This window comes from Pseudonaja textilis, chromosome 6, assembly GCF_049901715.1.
Source record: "Pseudonaja textilis isolate UNSWEBS1 chromosome 6, rPseTex1.2, whole genome shotgun sequence".
Classification (NCBI taxonomy): domain Eukaryota; kingdom Metazoa; phylum Chordata; class Lepidosauria; order Squamata; family Elapidae; genus Pseudonaja; species Pseudonaja textilis.
The window spans coordinates 10,860,714-10,881,623 of NC_141995.1; the positions used below are offsets into that span (position 1 = coordinate 10,860,714).

Below are 20,910 nucleotides of genomic sequence, written 5' to 3' on the forward strand. Positions count from 1 at the left end.
ACTGGAGGCCGGGAGGCTGAAAACAAGACGGGGGCGGGGGGGGCTCACGAGGCCTCCACATGGCCTGTTTTTGGCTGGCCGTGTGCTGCAGGAGGCCCAAAATGGGCCGTGCGGGAGGCACAGGCACCCTCCCCCTGCAACCTGTTTTGGACGGCAGAGGCACTGGGTCATTTTGGGCCGGCAAAGTGCTGCAATCTCATCTTGCTCCCTGCCCCTGCCCCCCCTGCCAGCCAGTGGAGAACCACAATGCGAATCGGCCCCGCTAAGAAATCCAGTTTGACACCCCACCCGCCATAAAGAAACAGGGAGGAATGCCAATTGCACCCTAGCTTAAGAGGGGCCACAAACCTATTGTCTTCATTGCTCTGAACAGGGTGTGAGGAAGTCTGGGGTGCTAGGCGACATGCAAAGAGGGGTAAGCACTCTGCAACTGTCAAAATGCTGCGTCAAACCGCAAGACAAGATCACCGCACACACATGCAACATTAATAATAATAAGAAGAATATAAAAAAACACCCTGTCTCAATATGCAATGCAAAAAAAACCCACAGCCCTTTTAAGCGCAGACCTGTTCTTTGGGAAGCAGCCAACTCACTGGTCGCGGTCTCTGTACCTGTTGGTCCAGGAGGCAATGCATACGACGGCAGAGAAGATGGTGGAGCTCCTGGCCGGCCATGCTGGAAGGAGGCAGGGGGAGGAGGAAGAGAAGGACTTGGATTCAAGCTGGTTGGAGAGGCCTGCGGCTGGGAGGAGTATAAGGGGGGAGGCATGGCACCGGCAGGGTTAGAGGGCATGTAAGGCGGGTTAGAGGTAGGGTAAGCGGTCGAAGTAGGAGGAGCAAGAGGAGGCTGTTGCGGCTGATAGTGTGACGGTCGAAAAGAATACGGTTGGGGTGGCTGACAAGCTACATTGGAGAAGGAAAAAAGAACAACGTTAGTAAGAAAAACTCGCCAGCTACTATTTGCAATTCTTTAAGACGATAGGTAGTCTTCGGCTTGCACCCTTTGGCCTAGTCCACCATTTGAAGTCATAACGCCACCGGAAAAAGGGATTTATAAATACAGGTAGTCCTCGACTTACGATCACAATTCAGCCCCAAATTGGTGTCGTTAAGTGAGAAATTTAAGTGCATTTTGCCCCATTTTATGACTTTTCTCACATTTGTCAAGCAAATCACTACTTCTTCTTCTTCCTAGCATATTCCCACAGTTGCGGGGTCTGCTTTTTGGATCACTGAACACCACTTTGCATGGTCAGCCGCGTCTTGAGGGCACTGGCCCGCCGATTGTGTATCTTTGCTGATGGTGTCTGTGTTTTGAGCGCCTGTGAGGTCGCCAGCCATTGGCTTCTACTTGGTAAGCAATCTTGGCCACGGTGGAAGGTGCTGCTCTGTGGACACGTCCATCCCAGCGGAGCCTCAACTTTTCTGTAACTGGTGCCACACCAAAAGGATGTCGAATGGTGTCATTTGTGATGTGGTCGAGATGGGAGATGCCCGATATCCAATGGAGCCTTCGCGTTTCCATGGCATGGAGAGAGCTTCCGGTCCCTGTTGTTGCTGCCCAGCATTAAGTGCAACAGGGCGGATGGTTGTCTTGTAAATCTTAGATTTAAGACAGGATGACATTCGTCTGTCCCTTAGCACACTGGTGAGTTAACAGATAATCAGAGTTGGAAGGGACCTTATAGGTCATCTAGTCCAACCCCGCCCCCAAGCGGGAGACCTTACACCATTTCTGACAAATGGCAGTCCAATCTCTTCTTGAAAGTCTCAAGCGATGGCGCTCCCACAACTTCCAAGGGCAACTTCTGTTCCATTGGTTGATTGTTCTGTCAGAAAGTTTCTCCTTATTTTCAGGTTAAATCTCTCCTTGTTCAGTTTCCATCCATTATTCCTTGTCTGGCCTTCAGGTGCTTTGGAGAATAGTTTGACCCCTTCCTCTCTGTGGCAGCCCCTCAAATATTGGAAGACCGCTATCATGTCTCCCCTGGTCCTTCTCTTTACTAGACTAGCCAAGCCCAGTTCCTACAACCGTTCTTCCTATGTTTTAGCCTCCAGTCCCTTAATCATCCTGGTCGCTCTTCTCTGTACTTTTTCTAGAGTCTCAACATCCTTTTTATAATGTGGTGACCAAAACTGGATGCAGTACTCTAGGTGTGGCTCTCACCAATGCTCCAGCCAGGCTGCATTCACCCTTGCTCACCCCTGTTAAGCGAATCACCGCCGTTCTTAAGTTAGTAACACGGCTGTTAAGTGAATCTGGGCTTCCCCGTTGACTTTGCTCGTCAGGAGGTCGCAAAAAAGGGGATCACGTCACCCCGGGACACTGCAACCATCATAAATACGAGTCAGATGCCAAGTGTCCAAATGTAAATCACGTGATCACAGGGATGATACACCGGTCATAAGTGTGAAAGATGGGCATCAGTCACTTTTTTTCCACACTGTTCTAACTTCAAACGGTCCCTAAATGAATTGTTATAAGTCGAGGACTGCCTGTATCTGCAATTCTTTCAGATGACAGGTAATCTTCGACTTGCACCCCGTTCGCCCGGTGACCAGTTGAAGTGACCATGGCGCTGAAAAAAGTGACCTATCAGTAGTGACTTTCACACTACTGTTGCAGTATCCATGGTCACATGATCAAAATACGGTGTGATGCCCACTGAATCTGCAGAGGAGGACTATGAGCCGGAACCCACAGAGATCAAGGAGGGCAGCTTCGTTGGCTTTGGAGGAATGTGGGGAGGAGCAGGCCAAGGCATCCCGGGGCCCCTCAGGATTGGAATGGCTTGTTAGCAGGGAGGAATGGAGGCAGGACTGAAAGAGGGCAAGCAGTGGACATGAGGAGCGACGGAGCTCAGGCGATGTGCCAGGACGCCCCCTGCTGATCCCCGAGCACGGAGAGTGGAGAGGAGGCGGGAACAGCGCAGGCTGACCCAACAACTTGGGAGGAGAGTGTCCCGCCCCTCTTCACCAGGCACAACTGGGGACTGCCTCCTGTGGGGAGGCAGCGTTTCTCGGGTACAAATGCTGAATTAGTGGAGTTTTGTATGCCAGTACAGATATTTGGAGTTTGCAGGACTGCCTGCTTCTTCCTTCCTGTCTCCCTCCCTCTCCCTCTGTGTGTGTGTGTGTGTGTGTGCGCGCGCGCGCATGTGTGCTTTGCTCTAAGACTTGTCCAGAACGTGGGAGCGTTTGAGGAGAAATGTGGAGCATTAAAGGGGAGTTTGAATTCCCAGCTAGCTGTGTGACCTTTATGCCTTGTCCCAGGTCATCACATCCAGGCACTTGGCAACTGGCATGTACTTATGATTGTTGCACTGTCCCAGGGTCATGTGATCAGCATTTGTAACCTTCCCAGCTGTCTTCCAACAGGCCAAATCAATGGGGGGGGGGGAGCCAGATTCACTCCTTTAACGACTATGGCAAAAAGGTTATAAAATGAAGCATAACTCACTTAACAACTGCCTTGCTTAGCAACAGAAATTTTGAGATCCATTGTGGTCGTAATTCGAGGGCGACCTGTAGAGACCTCTGGACAAGTTTATGTTTTAATGGTGAAAAACCACCAGAAGGAAGCTTTAGAACGAATTAAAACATCCACATACAAACAAGGCAGAACTTACTTTTCAATTTAGAAAAAGATATTAATCATCCAAGTGCCGTTTTTCCCCCCACTTTGAAATGCGATAATGAAAGCTGGAAGTACAATCAGTCAGCCTAAAAGCACAAAGTATTTTGCCCAGAATAGAAATTGCTAGGCTGTGAAGAATTGTTATACTAGTTATTGATTAGGCTGAGGGGAAAGAGAGGAAAAAAGAAAAAAAAGGAAATCATATGAATTCTCACTAAACTGCAGCAGCTCTCTGACTGCAAAATCTATATTCATTTTTCTTAATGCCTCTAAGATGCCCTGGGAGAAATCAAGCAACTAGAGCTACAAATAACCTAGTGCAATATATCCAAAACAGGAGAGAAGGAAAAATCTGGGCCGAATTCCAGCTCAGTCAAGAGACCACAAAGGACGGGCCACCGGGGCAAGGCAGCATCTGCACTGTACATGGAGCTACCCTTGAAGAGTGTTCAGAAGCTGGCATAGAACCTAGTAATTTCCTGGTGCCCTTCGGGTGGCATTGCTGGCTGGGGAATTCTGGGAATTGGTCCGCACATCTTAAAAGTTGCCAGAGTTGAAAAAGGCTGAGTTACTCTATTGACAGGGAAGGCCACAGCAGAATATTTAGGTCTCTTTCACCATCTAAGCCAGGGGTGTCAAACTCGATTTCATTGAGGGGCACATCAGGGTTGTGTTTGACCTCAGAGGGCGGGGGGTGGGGGGCATAGTGGGCGTGGGCAGCTCAATGTCACTCTTGTTGGGGGTAATTGTGGCGGCCAAGTGCTAAGGCAGGACTTCCCTGAGACCCTCCCTCACTCTCATTATAGTTCCTTCCTTCCTTCCTTCCTTCCCTTCCTCCCTTTCTTCTTCTTTTTCCTTTCCTCTTTGTTTGCCTTTCTTTTTCTTTCCCCTCTTTCTTTAGGTTTCCTTCCTTCTCTCTTCCCATCTTCCCTTCCTTTTCTTTGTCTTGCCTTTCCCTTTCTCCTTTCCTACCCCTTCTTACATGCTCAAATGCAAAAGGGGAAACACTTCTTTTGTTTTGTTTTTAGTTTGTTTTGCTAGCCCTTTGCCCGAGAAAATGGAGCTTGTGGGCACGCCCCCCACCCGGACCCCATTTTTGGCTGTGACAGCTGCCTGCAGCCCTCTGCCAGTGAACACCGAACTTTGGGGTGGCATGCATGGCTCCCCCAAGCTCTGTTTTCACTGGCAGAGGCATCACAGGCCAGTTCTTTGCTCTTATGTTGGATGTCTATTTTGTGTATATTATATTGTAGATATTGCATTCTCTAATTGAAAATGGAGGCGTGGGAACTCCATTTTTCTTATCTTCCTTTTTAAGTGCTTTGGTTTCACTGTATTGCGAATAGTTGCTGGGGTGCATCCACAGTTTCGTTGTACTTGTACAATGACAATAAAGTTCTTCTTATTCTCCTTCTTCAGATCTAAGCACCCTATGGGCCACATCTGGCCCGCGGGTCTTGAGTTTGACAACCCCTGGCCTAAGCGGTGCCCAAGAAACAGAATTGTTTTATCCCTAAAAGGGGCAATGCATTGTAACAGAAGCTGCGACAATTTATCCTTGTTCACTTCTCTATTCCAGAGATAACACTTTTAAAGAATACCAATAGTAACACAGAAAAGACAAATGAGATGTCGGGAAAGCTCTCTTTTTAGAATAAATCAAGACCCATGATCTCCCTGTTCCTCCATTTTCTTGGAGAAGAGAAATGGCTAGCTTTCTTACACATGGTACTACAGTTATCTTAGATTACACTGGAGGTTGGCACCGGATGATGCTTTCTTTAGAGAGAGGGGTTAGCTTTGAGGAAAAACAAAAGCCTTCGATTATCCCATATCTGCCGAGTCATTTGAAGGAATCCAGCAACGCGACGTCCAGAGAAGATGGTGGCTACTTACGTTGTGGGCATGGTTGTCTTGTGTACATATTGTAATCGGGATGGGCAGGCTGATGCGGTGGCATGTGGGGGTTCATGTCCTTTTGCATAATAAACCCCGGAGGAGGTGGTGGGTTCTCTCTCTGGAGAAGAAATGGGAGAGGGGAGCGAGAAACAAGAGAAGTTATGTCTTGATGGGGGAGCCCAGCGGAAGACCTGTCACGGAAGTGAAATGTTCTGATCTCAGCTCCCACATCGGTCCTTTCTACTATTGCATTATGACAAGGATTTTTTGGATCTAAAGCATTCAGGTTGTGATTTACCAAGAAGCTTACGGTAGTCTCCAGCAGCAACATTACTGAATGCATTTTGAATTGATTCACGGTGTTGGCCAGGGAGGGCGAAATGGATCCGTTTCAAGACTTTTATAAACAGGGACCATTTTATAAACGGGGATCCCATTTCAAGCAATCGGCGGGGGGGAGATTGGGAAAGGATGGCGAGATAATTCAGGATCTTCTGGGAAACAATTTTTTTTAAAAAAACACCCGGGGATGGTTTCAAAACCATCGATTATCTGACATTCAGCAAGTTATCTTAAAACAGAGCAACATTCGGGATGGCACAAAGGATGGCGAAACCCAGGATAAGCTGAAAAGTCTGAAACCGCTTCCCAGATTGGCCGAGAACGCACGGGGGAATTATTAACAGGGTGCTTTTAAAAAGAAGGGGAAAGAGCGCCAAGGAACGTGGCGTGAGGTCTACAGGAGGAGAGCAGGTTCTGCTCAAAGAGGAATAATGAATGTTATACCTGTGTCTCAGAGGGAGAGGCTGCAGGAAAGCTGGGAAGGGCAGTGGGGTTTTTGTTACTCCAGGTAGTAACGGTAGGGGCAATTCTAACCTGAATTGAACAGAGAGATACCAATCATGGAAAAATAAAAAAATAAAATAAAAATAAAAGGAAAGTGATAAAGCCAAAAACGTTTCAGACAGCCAGACTGCTCAGGAATGAGCACTAAGACACTTTTCAAGTCATTTATAATAATGGGTGTCATCCATGCAAAGAAACAAGCAGCAAACAAGGAAACGAACGGAGGGACTGAATAGGCCTGCAAGCAGCTAGTATTTACCAGAACTGCCAGCTCTTAAAAGAGTAAATATTCATGCCACAAATGCTAGAAGTTTATACTGTTTGCAGCTCATGCATTTTTCCTCCGCTGACAAAAGGTAAGCAGCAAAGCTAGAACTGTCATGCTGAATAACACACAAAGAGAATTAGACAGGAATGTCTTACCAATGTAAAAACAAAAATGTGAAACAGGTATCTTTCCACGCTTTCTTTGGAAAGCATCTTCTGTTGTGAGACTTTAATGCAGGGCCTAATACATAGTATTGTGATATATATATATATATATATATATATATATATATATATATATATATATATATATATATATATATATATACATACATACATACATACACACACACACACACACACACATATATATATATACACACATACATACACACACACACACACACACACACACACACACACACATATATATATATATATATATATATATATATATATATATATATATATATATATATATATATATCTGAGAAAAGGTACAGCAAAGGTTCATGCAAGACAGACTGTTTTATGTCCACTACAGTTGCTGGACTGGAAATTTGGTATTAAGACATGGGACAGGTGAAAAAAGCTATTATGTTTGATTCAAGTTGCTAAATGCGGTTAGATAATTAAAACAGGCAAGGGGGAAACATATGGGTGCAATTTAAGACCAAGTGGTTATGTTATGTTTGTTCTCCAGGACTAAAGACAAAACTCAAACCCATCCATTTTCAGAAACAAATGAACATTTCCCCTCTTCTGTCAGATGATATTTCCTACAGTGCTGTGGAAGTTTCACATGCAGACTAGTGATGTAAAAATAGACATAATGGGACCACTGACAGAATGCAGAAGCCTTGTCAAAATCCAGCATTTAACTTAATTAAAATTGAGTCTTTCCCACCATAGAGCATAGAATAACAGATTGGTAGGGGCCTTGGAAGTCATCTAGTCCAACCCCTTGCTTCGGCAGGAAACCCCATGCCTGTCTGTCCAGTCTAATCTTAAAAGCCTCCAGTGATGGAGCACCTACAACATTCCACTGGTTCCATCTTGTGGTGGGAAGCACAAGAACACTACAACAAACTCTAAAACGAGGCTTTGCACAGTTAAAGAAGAATAAAATCTAATCCCCTATCCCACCCCACCCAAAAACGGGGTGCGGGTGGGGGTGGGGGAATATCCTGACCTGTTTATCTGCCTGACACAGCCTCCACATTCTCCATCACTGCAACACCCATTCTAGGTTCCACCTCACAGAAAACATTAAGAGGAGCTTCTGTACATCAAAGGTTGCCCACCTTACCTTTATGGACATTTATTTTGCCAACCAAACCAGTCCTTAGCAAAATAATATATTCTGAGTTACCCAGAATTTATTCTGTATGATTAAATGTTCAGATTGTCCCTTTCTTTGTCTTTCTCATATTCCAATAACCAGATGACTCCCATCAGTAATTATTTATATTCTGCTGGCTTTTGGTCTGCTATTAATTAAGTTTTTAAATTAATTATTAATTTCAAAACTGATTGTTGGATTAATATGTAATTGTGGGGTCCTTCAGAGTGTTCTCTGAGCTTGGTGGTTTTCTTGCTGATGTTTCATTACCAAACTAGGTAACATCATCAGCGCAAACTCTACCTTCACTACCACTACCTAGTTTGGTAATGAAATGTCTGCAAGAAAATCACTAAGCACCAAAGTTCTCTTGGTTTAATCCTGAGCCACAAATATTCTCTTCAATCAGTATTATAGGTTCTTCCTGCAGCCATAGGCTGATAGAACAAGGCTGGAACAAGGTTGGTTCTTCCTCTCCATAGAGCTGCTGCAAACTCTGTTACATTTCATTTGCTTGCAAGAATCGTAAGTCTTCTGCAAGCTGAGTTTTTTGATTTCTTGATCAAAGGGTGCAACTCAGTTGAGAAAGCCAATGGAGGAAGGGGACAGAGGGAAGGAACATGGATAACCAAGGGGGGGGACGCTTCCTCACAGGCAAAAGAATGCAAAAGAATAACCGAGTTGGAAGGGACCTTAGAGATCCCTTCTTCTTCCAACCCTCTGCTTAAGAAGGAAACCGTATGCCATTTCAGACCAATAGTCTGAAATATCTCTCCTTGAAAACCTCCAGCGTTGAAGCACCCACAACTTCTGGAGTTGTGGGTTCCACTGAATAATGATTCTAATTGTCAGAAAATTTCTCCTTAGTTTTAGTTTTAAGAAAGACTAAGGGACTTTATATGGAAGCAGGTTGAGATAATCAGATAATGTTAGAGTACACATGGAGGCAAAACTGTTTTCTTTTTATTTGAGGGGATTTTAAGAAGTCAAATAGGACCTTTAAGTCTTGGTCAGGGGTCAGCCAGATAGCACCTTAACAGCTCCACCACTCACTATTTGGACCCCAACAGAGACTGGGGTCAAACTGCTGTTCCAAATTGATGTAGGACGCTGGATAGGGCTTCTGTCTTATGCCCACATCAATGCCTGGATGTGAATGAGGAAGGAGAATGAGGATGCTTCTCCGGAATCAATACCACAACCAAGCCCAATTTATTAGGGGGGAAGGAATCAATAGGAAATACTGTAGCTTTCGTTCTACATGCCCATAAAACAGCTTCATAATCAGCTCACAGAAAGAAACCTATTGGAATGTTGATTGACAATAAACCCACAAGAACATTCATGCTGGTGGGTTTGTGTCCTGAAAGAAATGAACCCGTCCCCTTTTTGGTTTATGAGCCTTTTTTTTTTGGTTTGGGTGCCACAGAGAGATTATTTATAGCAATGGTCCCAAACCTTTCAGGTTGGGGCGGGCGGGGGAAGGGGGGGGAGGGAGAGGGGAGGGGGAGGTTTCTCACACACACGTGGGCCAATTGCACAACGTAGCTTCATCCGCTTGTGCATTCACCCTCTCCTTGCACAACCTGGTTTCAAACAGGCCCGCGGCCTGGTACCAGGCTATGGACTGGGTGGTGGTGGTTGGGGACCCCGATTTACAGGTCTGTGTAATATTCGTTAACTTCAGTCTGTTCTCAGGGGATAATGGGAACTGCATTCTATCCAGAACAAAGGTATCCGTTCTTGACAACTTTAAGACTTGTGGACTTCATCTCCCAGAATTCCTCAGGCAGCCATGGCTGGCTGAGGAATTCTGGGAGTTGAAGTCCATCAGTCGATGGAGATTCTCAGTCCTCCAGGTCATGGTTGTCCCAAAGGTGCTTTTCCAGGAGGCAACCGGTTGGTCGTTTTTTTCTTTGAAGACATTTTAGTTCTCATCCAAGAAGCTTCTTCAGCTCTGACTGGATGGTGGGGAGTGGAAGGATTGATATTCCTTGCAGATAGCTGGTCATTTGCATCCTTTTAGAGTTGTTGAGACCACCTGGATGGAGCTCTCGCCTCACAATCAGGAGGCTGTGAGTTTGATCCTAGGTAGAGGCAGAGAGTTCTCTCTCTGGGCACACTGAGAATATATCTGCTGAACAACACTCGGCACTGGCGACAGTAAAGGCATCTGGCCATTAAACACTCTACTAGCTCCATTCAGTTGCCCAGATGCCACCCTGCAAGGGATTATGAGGTCATTAAAAGATGATGATGAAGATGATGAACCTGGAGGTTCAGGGTCATCTGAGTACTGAAAATGGGTGTGGAGCCTTCTTGGAACTGATGAAAGGACTGTGTTATAGACTGGAGATAAATTGATAGATGATCCAGCCTACAACACAGTTCTTTCAACAGTTCCAAGAAGGCTCCACGTCCATTTGCACCACTCAGGATGAAGTCCATAAGTCGATGGAGGACTTGGATGACCCAGATAAACCTCCAGGCGGCCTTAATGACTCGCTAAAAGGATGCAAATGACCAGCTGCCTGCAAGGAGTATAAATCCTTCCATTCCCCAACATCCAGCCAGACCTGAAGAAGCTTCTTGGATGAGAAGCAAACCATCTTCAAAGAAAAACCAGACAGTTCAGTTGCCTCTTGAAAAAAAAACACCTTTGGGACAAGTCCACAAGTCTTAAAGTTGCCATGGTTGGAGGCCTCTGATCTAGAAAGTCTCCAGGAAAAAAAAAGTTGAGCCAAGTGACCTGCTATAACATTTTTGGGGCAAGGTGTCTACTAGAAATGACTGACTGACTAAGCTTTATTAAAACTCAAGATCCAGAGTGGAAATTAAAGCAAGAAACGGAGAAGGGAGAGCTCTTTGCAGACATTAGCTGGGGGCAAAATACATCAGCCTTCCCAAGAGCCTTTCAAATTAAAAAAACCTTGACTAGCTACTGCACGAAACTTCCAGCAGCTTAACTAGGCATGATTTCCAAAAATATCTCTGGAACGAGAGGACAAGGAACCTCTTCCCAAAATGAAAGTAGAACAACAAGCTCTTCCTCAAAAGAGTTTTCAAGGCACACTTCTGGGTAATTTTGAGCAGAAACATCATGCAGAAACACTAAAATGCTGCAACCGCCAACGTAAGGGCGGTAGCTGAAAGAGCCTTTTACCTGCTGATAATATTGCGGAGTTGGGTTTTGCGGCATTTGACCAGCAGCAGGGCCGCTCCTCCCCTTGGCTGCTGGTTGCCTCTCGTAGGGTGCTGGGGGTGCCTCTGAGCCCCTGGGAAGCTCCCCCTGCGCTTTGCAGATCCTGTCCCGTAGCACCACGATGTTGGGCTGGCAAAGGAGAAAAGACCCCGTTAAGTACATTCACAGGACTAGATCCATCAAGAGGACGAGGAGTTTTATGTTGTCAACAAAAGCCACAGAAAGCAATGGACTCATAGCAACCAGTTTGGAGATGACTGACTGAACTTCTCTTCTCTCAGGCCACCTTCAATCGTGTAGGCCAGAGCTGTCAAACTAAATTTCACTGTGGGCCACGTCAAGGGTTGTGTTTGATATCCAGGGCCCCAGGGTGTCACGTGTGGCCAGCTTGTGTCGAGGGGGCACAATGCTCTGCCAATGAAAATGGGCTCCTGAGCTCCGTTTTCAGCTGGGATGATAGCCAGCAACCCTCTGCCAGCAAAAACGGACGCCTCCTGAGCTCTGTTTTTGCTGGCAGAGGCACCGCGGGCCAGTTCTTCACTGTTTCCAGGTCGGCCCTGCGGGCCAGATCTAAGCATCCCGCAGGCCGGATTTGGCCCCCAGGCCTTGAGTTTGACACCCGTGGTGTAGGCTAATCTAGTACAGGTGGAACTTGGCTTACAACAGTTCATATAGTCCCCGTTCAAAGTTACAACGGCGCTGAAAAGTGCAACTTAAGAGATCTATTTTCACTGTTACTGCATCATCCCCTAAGTCAGGTGTTCAAACTTCTAGGCTAGGCAACTGACTCATATTTATGAGGGCTGCAATGTCTTGGGATCATGTGATTCCCTTTTGCGACCTTCCCGCAAGCAGAGTCAATGGGGCAGCCAGATTTACTTAACAACCATGTTACTAATTGAACTGCAGTGATTCACTGAACAACGGGTGGCAAGAAAGGTCGTAAAAGGGGGCGTAATTCGCTTAGCAACTGTCTGACCTAGCAACAGAAAATTTGGGCTCAACTGTGGTCGTAAGTAAAGGACCACCTGTAAAAGGCAAAAGAAGAAAATGTAGATCAGGGGTGTCCAACCTTGGCAACTTTAAGACTTGTGGACTTCAACTCCCAGAATTCCTCAGCCAGCAAAGCTGGCTGAGGAATTCTGGGAGTTGAAGTCCACAAGTCTTAAAGTTGCCAAGGGTGGACACCCCTGATGTAGATAGATACAGTGAAGTCCGTTTACCTGGTTGGTATTAGCCGGAAGGAAAGCTAACGCTGCAGCGATGCTGCCTTGAGAAGCCAAAAGGTTGGCATACTGGCTCATCTTTTCCGCCAGAAGGACCCCGACAGCGTTGGCATCCATCACCTGGGTCTGTTGGACAGCTTTACGCAGAATGACCACTTTTTCAATGAGATCCTGGGAGCGCGAAATGCAAGGAGAACAAATAATAAAGGAGACCTAGCTTGAAACAGACGGATATGATTGACTCTTCAAGCAGAACTGACTTTCAATCGGAATAGAGCTGGAAGGAGGGACCTTGGAGGTCTTCTAGTCCAACCCCCTACTCAAGCAGGAGACCCTACACCTGGGGTCTCTAACCAGTAGGCCATGGCCCACTATACCGGGCTGTGGCCTCTTGACCACTAGGCTGTGTTGAGTGGCAGTCCCCTCACACTAGCGTCACCGCGAGCATTGTGAGGGCACTCACAGCCCCGTTTTTGTTGCGTGGGCACTCGCGGGCCTGCTCGCGCACACGCTGGTGTAAAGCGTAGACACGCGCTCGTGTAAAGGCACTTGCCCCTCCCCGCTTGGCCTGCCAAACCAGAAAAGTCTGGGAACTCTGGATTATACGGTGCATCTTTCAACGACTGAGACCCAAAGGGAATCGAAAATAAAAGGGCCTAACCTGAAGAGACAGTGGATTGTTTCCATCCTGGGCTTTAGTCCAACAGGAAACCAACTTCTCCACATTTCCGGCACAAATGAAGCACAGGCAAGCCTGCGTTTGCAAAGCGCTGTCCCCTTCGTTTTCAAGTCTCGAGCCCAACAAATCTAGTCAGGAAGATGAACAAAATAGGCATGGGAACCAACATGACCAGAGAATAATATATCCCAATTATCAGAAAGTGCTGGAGACTCAGGTACACCTTCTCCCCCATTGGCCTGTCTTCATTTCCTGGTGCTGTATGTGTGCACTAATACACGTATGATGTACGTATCTATTTGGATTTATGTGCTTCCCATCTCATCCGGAGGCGACTCTGAGCAGCTTACAAATATTAAAAAGATAAAACACTAATAACAATAATCAGTTATGCTGATGATTTATCATTAAAAGATTAAAATGGGGGCAAGGGAAATAGGAGCATGAAGGCTGCAGGGGGGCGGGGGTTTCTCTCAACAAATATCCTCTAAAACAGGGGTGTCCAACCTTGGCAACTTTAAGACTTGTGGACTTCAACTCCCAGAATTCCTCAGCCAGCTTTGCTGGCTGAAGAATTCTGGGAGTTGAAGTCCACAAGTCTTAAAGTTGCCAAGGTTGGACACCCTTGCTCTAAACCAATCCTGCATGTATGCAGCCCCAGGTATTTCTTAGAAAGTCAACAAATTCACACACACACACACACACACACACACACACCAAAAAGATGTGCTGCTGTGTGTCTGTCAGCTCCAGTGCTCTGCTAGCCACCAGAGAGCTAACTGGTGTGCCAGATATTCCTTTGCAGCCCACAGTCATGTTTAATTTATCAATTTGGCCATTTCTCCTATCGAAGTCAGGCAGGCCTGCTCTGAATGTATAAGATGGTATAAGATGGCATAGCTGATACCAGCAAACAGAAGAAAGACCGAACATGCAAAATAGAAGACAGAAGGAGGGAGGGAGGAGGGTTAGCACCTTTTGGTAATCTGAAATAAGACGCTGGAATGAGAAGTAGGTTGATGAAATTTTAACCACGAAGAGTTGTAATGCTGTCTGACCTAGCGTAAGCAAACGCAGCAGCTAAGGTTGCTTTCCAGGTTTACAAACTGTACAACGAGACAATCTGTCCCAAATATGCTTTTTTTTCAAGAAGCAACTGGACTTTATTTTTCTTTGAAAACGTTTCGCTTCCCACCCAAGAACCTTCTTCAGCTCTGACTGAATCATTCCCCACCAATCCAGTCAGAGCTGAAGAAGCTTCTTGGATGAGAAGAGAAACGTCTTCAAAGAAATAAACCAGAAAGTCCAGTTGCCCTCTTGAAAAAGCACCTTTGGGACAACCATGAAGCTGGATGGCTGAGAATCTCCATAGACACTTAACTGGACAATCTCCTTCCAATTCTAGGTTTCAGCTGCTCTGGGGACCTGGAAAGAAACCTTAAGATTTAAGGTTTACTTAACAACTGAGGTAAAAATGGTTGCAAAATCGAACGCACAAACCAGCTTGCTTGGAAATGGAGATTCTAGTCCCAGCTATAGTCATAAGGTGAGAACTACGGTAGCCCTTGTCTTACAACAGTTCGCTTAGTGTGGGTATGAAGTTACGATGGCACTGATTAAAGTGAGTTATATGACCATTTTTTCATAATTATGACCTTTACAGTCATGTGATTTACATTCAGATGCTCTGAACTAACTCATATTTATGACGGTTGCAGTGTCCTCGGGTCAAGTGACCATCTTTTGCGACCTTCTGACAAGTGGGGAAAGTCAGGTTCACTTAACGACGGTGTTATTAATTAAACAACTGCAGTGATTCACATAAAAAAACGTGGCAAAAGGAAAGTTGTAAAATATGGGGGAGGGGGCAAAGCTCCTTTTCTCACTTAGCAAGATAAATTTTGGGCTTAATTGTGGTTGTAAGTCTAGGACTACCAATACCTATACTCTTGCCATGCTATTACTTTTGCAGTTAAATAAGGGAACTGCATCTATATTCCAAGTTGGGCTACTGGGCACTGATCCCAAAATAAAACCGATCAAGATCCAGAATGGCTTCTCATCGAGTCGCTAGAAAAGAACAGCTTTTACTGTGTGTGTGTGTGTGTGTGTGTGTGTGTGTGGAGGGGGGGGGGGCTCCCTGTTGCTGCATTCTGAGCTACAATTTTTTAATAGCTTAATAATGCTATCGTTTCCTCTCAAGAGTCTGGATATCCTGCCCGATGCTTTCAAATATTAATGTTCTGACATGAATCGCGATCAGTGCTCCTTGTCAGAGACAAATTAAAGGCCATTAGTAACCAGGAGAGTTTAGAATAGGAGGCCCATAAAAAGAAAAGAAAAGGGTGGTGGGTGGCATCGTTTTTGCCTTCAGGCACGAAACCCGAGTACCCAAGTTAAATAATTCAGTAAAGGTGATGTGCCAGGTATAATTTCCCTGGATTGAAAACGTTATAATTAAATATGCATCCACATACATGTATGTATGTATGTATGTGTGGAGAGAGAGACACAGAGAGAAAGAGACAAAGACAGACAGACAGAGACACACAGAGAGAGAGAGAGACAGAGAGAGAGAGAGAGAGAGACAGAGACAGAGACAGAGACAGAGACACAGAGAGAGAGAGACAGACAGAAAGAGAGAGAGACAGAGAGACAGAGAGAGAGACACACCTACACACACATATATATATATGGGGACGGAGACAGGAATATATAGAATTGTTAATGCCCATCCGGCTTACCACAAAGAACTGCAAATTCATCCAGCCTCGCGTAAGTCAGCACAGCTGCCAAGGCCTCTTTCCAGTTTTGCAAATCACATGACTGGACAATCTCCTTCCAGTTCTTGGTCACAACAGCAGTGATGAGCTGGAATGGGGGGGAACACACACGCACACTAACGTCAACAATATCTGCAAAATGCCCCTTCTCCACTGTTGAGTATTTTACTGAGTAATGAGACCCAGGAACACACAAGAGACCCTTCCCCAATCGGCTATCTCTAGGTAGGTGGGGATCGCGCCCGCCCCGCCCCACAGAATTTGGCCATCACTAACTTCCAGTGCAAGCAAATAAATCCCAGGGTGTATGGGAAGCTTCACATCACGTTTCTTTATGCTGGGCACTGACTTGGCTCTACGGGTGCTCATATTTACAAGAGATCCACTGAAGTCAAGACAATCACAGTCATGACTAACCCAAATCCCTCAGGTCTACATGAGGAATGACTAACTCTGGAGCCAATGTTGAAACTTGTTGTTTCCTCCGTTGTCACAGTATTGGCAGTCCTTGACTTACAACCACAATTGAGCCCCCAATTTCTCTTGCTAAGTGAGAGTTGTTAAGTGTATTTGCTCCATTTTATGACCTTGCCGCAGTTGTTAAGTGAATCAGCTGCACTTGTTAAATTAGTCACATGGTTGTTAAGTGAACCTGGCTTCCCCACTGACTTTGCTCGTCAGAAGGTAGCAAAAGCGGAATGCGTGGCCCTCTGGGACACGGCAACCGTCATAAAGATGAGTCAGTTCCTGAGCATCTAAATTTGCTTGATGGGGATGCTGCAACGGTTGTAAATGTGAAAAACGGTCGTAAATCACTTTTTTCAGTACCATTGTAAATTTGAACGGTCACTAAATGAACTGTTCAGAATATCGCAATGTAAATTCAGTGCCAGAAAATTAAACATACCGTGTTTCTCATAAAATAAGGCCGGCTCTTATATTTTTTGAGCCCCGAAGAGACGGCTAAGCCGTCTTTTTTGGGGTGACTTAATTCCCCCCCTTGCATCCTCATCTAGAGCACCCCGTGGGCAGCCTCGCCACCAGCCGCTCCTAACGGGTGATCATGGCGAAACGCAGAGAGCTCCCTACTCCCACCAAACACCATTGCTGCAGACCCAAGACCTTTGGCACCCGCCACTGTTGCTTTCCCTTCTGCCCATTCCACCACCACGTTTGGAGCTGCCGCTTCCGTGTTTGGAGTGCCACTGCCATTTGGAGCACCGCCGCCACGATTGGAGCTGCCACTTCTACGTTTGGAGCTGCCGCCATGTTTGGAGTGGTGGCGGCGCTCCAAGTGGCGGTGGTGCTCCAAACAGCAGCAGTGCTCCAAACGCGGAAGTGGAAGCTCCAAACGTGGCGGCAGCTCCAAATGTGGAAGCGGCAGCTCCAAACGCAGCGGCAGCTCCAAATGCGGAAGCGGCAGCTCCAAACAGCAGCGGTGCTCCAAACAGCAGTAGCGCTCGAAACGTGGAAGTGGCAGCTCCAAACGCGGCGGCAGCATGGGCAGAAGGGAAATCAACAGCAGCGGGCGCTGAAGGTCTTGGGTCTGCCGCAAAGGTGCTTGGCAGGAGTAGGGAGCTCTCCACGCTCTGCCATGATCCCCCATTAGGAGCAGCTGGTAGTGAGGAATTGCTGCCCGCGGGGCGCTCCTAACGGCAAGTTCCCCTGCCCTTCCCCCCATTTTGCATGTTTTAAAATAGGCCTAAATTTGGGGGAGGGTCTTAATTTTATTTTATGCCTAGAAAACATGCTGGGTCTTCCTATTGGGGGAGGTCGTATTGTTGGAGAAACACGGTAGGTAGAGGCAGAGATTTCTCTCTCTGGGTACACTGAGAATATATCTGCTGAACAAAACTCCGCACTGGCGACAGGAAGGGCATCCGGCCATTAAAACACTCCACTAGCTCCATTCAGTTTCCCAGACTCTACCCCGCAAGGGATTATGGGGTTGTTAAAAGAAGAAAGAAGATGAATGAGTCAGATCTTGGCATCGATCCAGAGTCAGAAGTGGATTTAACTTCTGCCCATCTCTGAGCTAGGCTTTAAATTTCAGCTGCCAGACTCTCCTATTACACAGAATACACAGTTGAAAGCAACGTCTCCTTCTCTATTCCTTGTAACGTTACCTCACACTGGACATCAAGGCTTCAGTCCAATCTGATCTTTTAATTTTTCCATGGCTTAGGTTGTTGCACAAGTAGTTCTCAATTTACACTTTTGTTTAGTGACTATTCGTAGTTACAACGGCCTTGAAAAAAAGTGACTTATGACCAGTTTTTTACAGTTATGACCATTACAACGTCTCTATAAAGTCACGTGATCAAAATTCACACGCTTGGCAAATGACATATTTATGACCGCTGCAGTGTCCCGAGGACACGTGATCCCCTTTTGCGACCTTCTTACAAGCGAAGTCAATGGGGGAGGCCAGATTCACTTAACAACTGTGTGACTGACTTAGCAACTGCAGTGATTCGCTTAACGACTGTGGCAAGCAAGGTCATAAAATGGAGTAAAATTCACTGAACACACACACACACAAAAAATGATTCATCCTTTTGTAAATACGTGTCTGCTTGGCTATTCTCAGGATTACCCAAGCGTTTGGGGAGGTAGATAAGAGGAAGAGGAGGGAGATAATTATGAAGTTTGCCAATTTTTATCTTTGCTTCCACCTACCCTGGTGATTTTGCCTCTTGTTTTTGCAAAATACTTCTTCTGCGTCTTGGACAACAGTTCTTGGCCACCAGCTATGGCAAGGATAATGGCGTCAGCCATGCGATTGTCGTGCAGGCAAAGGTCAACGGCACTTTCAAAGTTCCCCGTCAGCAAAGCCTGAGTGATCAAACCATCGATGTCTGCATGAAGGAGAACACAGAAACAAAGACAATTTATTTATTTAATTTGTATTGCCACCTATTCGCCCAGGGCGACTCGAGGAGGCTTACGCAATGTAAAACCATATTTAAAACAAAAAATAAAAACAAAAAATAACAACTAACAAAAAGAATCATATAAATTAGTAAAGTACAATAGAACAAAATTTGGGGGGAAAAAAAAACCCAACTCCCACCCTGCATCCCCCACCCGTCCTGAAGAACGCAAATCCCACTAGCCATTTGATGGGCTCCATCCCCCTCTGGGTTCCCCAGGCCCTCTGGCAAAACCAGGTTTTCAGTGCTTTTTGGAAAAGTATTAGTGAGGGGGCCATTCTAATCTCTGGGGGAATGATGTTCCAGAGAGAGGGAGCCACCACGGGAAAGGCCCTTCTCCTGGGTCCCACCAGGTGTATCTCCCTCAGGGGTGGGAGCCGCAACATTCCCTGCGTCCTCGCTCTAATGGGTCGGGTGGATGGGACTGGCAAGACAGGTTTCCTTAGGTAACCTGGACCCAAGCCATAAAGGGCTTTAAAGGTAAATGACAACGGTTATCACCATAATCTTAGAATCAAATATAGAAAATTAACTCCGTTTGGTAACCCATTTAGTATGTAAAATATATTTATATATATTATTTACCTCCGGTGACAGAAATGTTAAAGGTTTCATTGATGGGTTGCAGTGAATCAAACTCAGTGTTTTTACTCTGGAAGGGGAAAAACAATGCGGCTTAATATAGTTTGGGAACATGTTGTTGTTATTATTATTATTATTTGTAATTTTTTTATTTTATTTATACAAACATTCCATCTTTCATTTGAACAGTGTGTCATCAGGGTATAAATCTCTTGTGTAATAACCATTATAGTTTATACATATTCATTGCTTAACTTTAATACTCTATTCTTACTTAGTACTAATCTGCATCATATATCTAATTCTTATAACATTCCTCATCTTCACAGTTTTAATTCTTACCACGTTTACTATTTTGCGCTAATCTTTGATTTCTAACATCCACATTTGTTTTCCAACTATTGATAAAATAAATCCCATATCATATAATACTCACTTTCTTCCTTCTCTTGTTATTTTTAAATGCATTCTAATTATAATGTGCTTTATGGCGGGAAACATTGTGACAAAGCTGCGCTGAAATCAAAACTGCCACTTAACAATAATTTATGTTATCCTACTCACTCTGGTAAGAAATGGTATATTTACATTTTTACTCCTCTGCTCATTCATCTTGGGAACAAACTCCATGGGACTTAATTTTGAGCAAACAGGCACAAGGACTGGGTGTATAATCATTTCTGCCCTATTATCAAATTGTCATGTTATGAAATATCTATAGAGGTACGAGCTGAGGGTGCACAACGATACATTTAGTGACTTTTCATTAAAATTTATTGCGCATTGATAGTCCTTGACTTACAATGGTAATGGAGCCTGCTCATTTTGATCGTAAGTCACGACAGTCATAAAGCAGGCCACCCACGTCGCGGACCCCATTTTACGATCTTTTTACAGCAATTGTGGTAAGCAAACGCCACAACTGTTAAGCAAACCAAATTATTCGGTATGGGGAGGTTTTGGCAAAAATGCTTTAAAACGCTGTCATGTGACTGCAAGGGATCCTAAATCCAAGCTGGTTGGCCAAGCAGCTTAAATACAGTCATGTGATCATGGGAGGGTGGCCGTCGCTCCATTATAATTTCAAATGGGTGCTAACTGACCGATCATAAGTTGAGGTCTACACACATGTGCAAAATACACACCAGCTTCATTTTGTCAGCTTCCGGCCCTTCCAGCAGCCAAATCAGAGGAGGAGGAAGAGGGCTGGGAGTCAGGGCCACCATCAGGGCAACCTGAGAGCTCTGAGGGGGAAGAGGGATTGGAGCTGGCAGAGAGAGAGAGAGAGAGAGAGAAAAGAGACAGAGCCTGGGCCGCCCACCAGCCCTCAGATGGAGAGTCAACAGCCTGGAGGTGGCTGATGAGGAGGAGGAGGAACAGCTGGGTCCAGGGCCTGATGCGTGGATGCACAGAAGGCAGAGGAGAGGAGAGCAGTGGAAATCTGTGGGCTGATCCTTGGGAAGGAAGAGCCATCGCTGCTAGCGAAGCTACCCCCCAGCTCTGGGGATAAAA

General features: G+C 45.7%; 1 protein-coding gene across 29 annotated transcripts in view; it reads right to left on the minus strand.

Annotated features, from left to right (window-relative positions):
- Nucleotides 1–20,910, minus strand: part of SEC31A (SEC31 homolog A, COPII component) — a 63,667-nt gene that overhangs the window by 17,783 nt on the left and 24,974 nt on the right. For 7 of the 29 annotated variants that reach the window (XM_087935826.1, XM_087935824.1, XM_087935816.1 and 4 more), the window contains 8 exons: nucleotides 19,402–19,468; nucleotides 18,563–18,741; nucleotides 15,845–15,971; nucleotides 13,083–13,228; nucleotides 12,419–12,592; nucleotides 11,157–11,324; nucleotides 5,536–5,656; nucleotides 615–905 (listed from right to left, as the gene is read on the minus strand). In XM_087935826.1, coding sequence (XP_087791952.1) covers nucleotides 615–905; nucleotides 5,536–5,656; nucleotides 11,157–11,324; nucleotides 12,419–12,592; nucleotides 13,083–13,228; nucleotides 15,845–15,971; nucleotides 18,563–18,741; nucleotides 19,402–19,468 — 1,273 coding nt within the window. Of the gene's footprint in view, nucleotides 1–569; nucleotides 906–5,535; nucleotides 5,657–6,324; nucleotides 6,415–11,156; nucleotides 11,325–12,418; nucleotides 12,593–13,082; nucleotides 13,229–15,844; nucleotides 15,972–18,562; nucleotides 18,742–19,401; nucleotides 19,469–20,910 lie in introns of all 29 variants that reach the window. The other 22 variants (XM_087935820.1, XM_087935814.1, XM_087935810.1 and 19 more) reach the window with 5 other exon arrangements.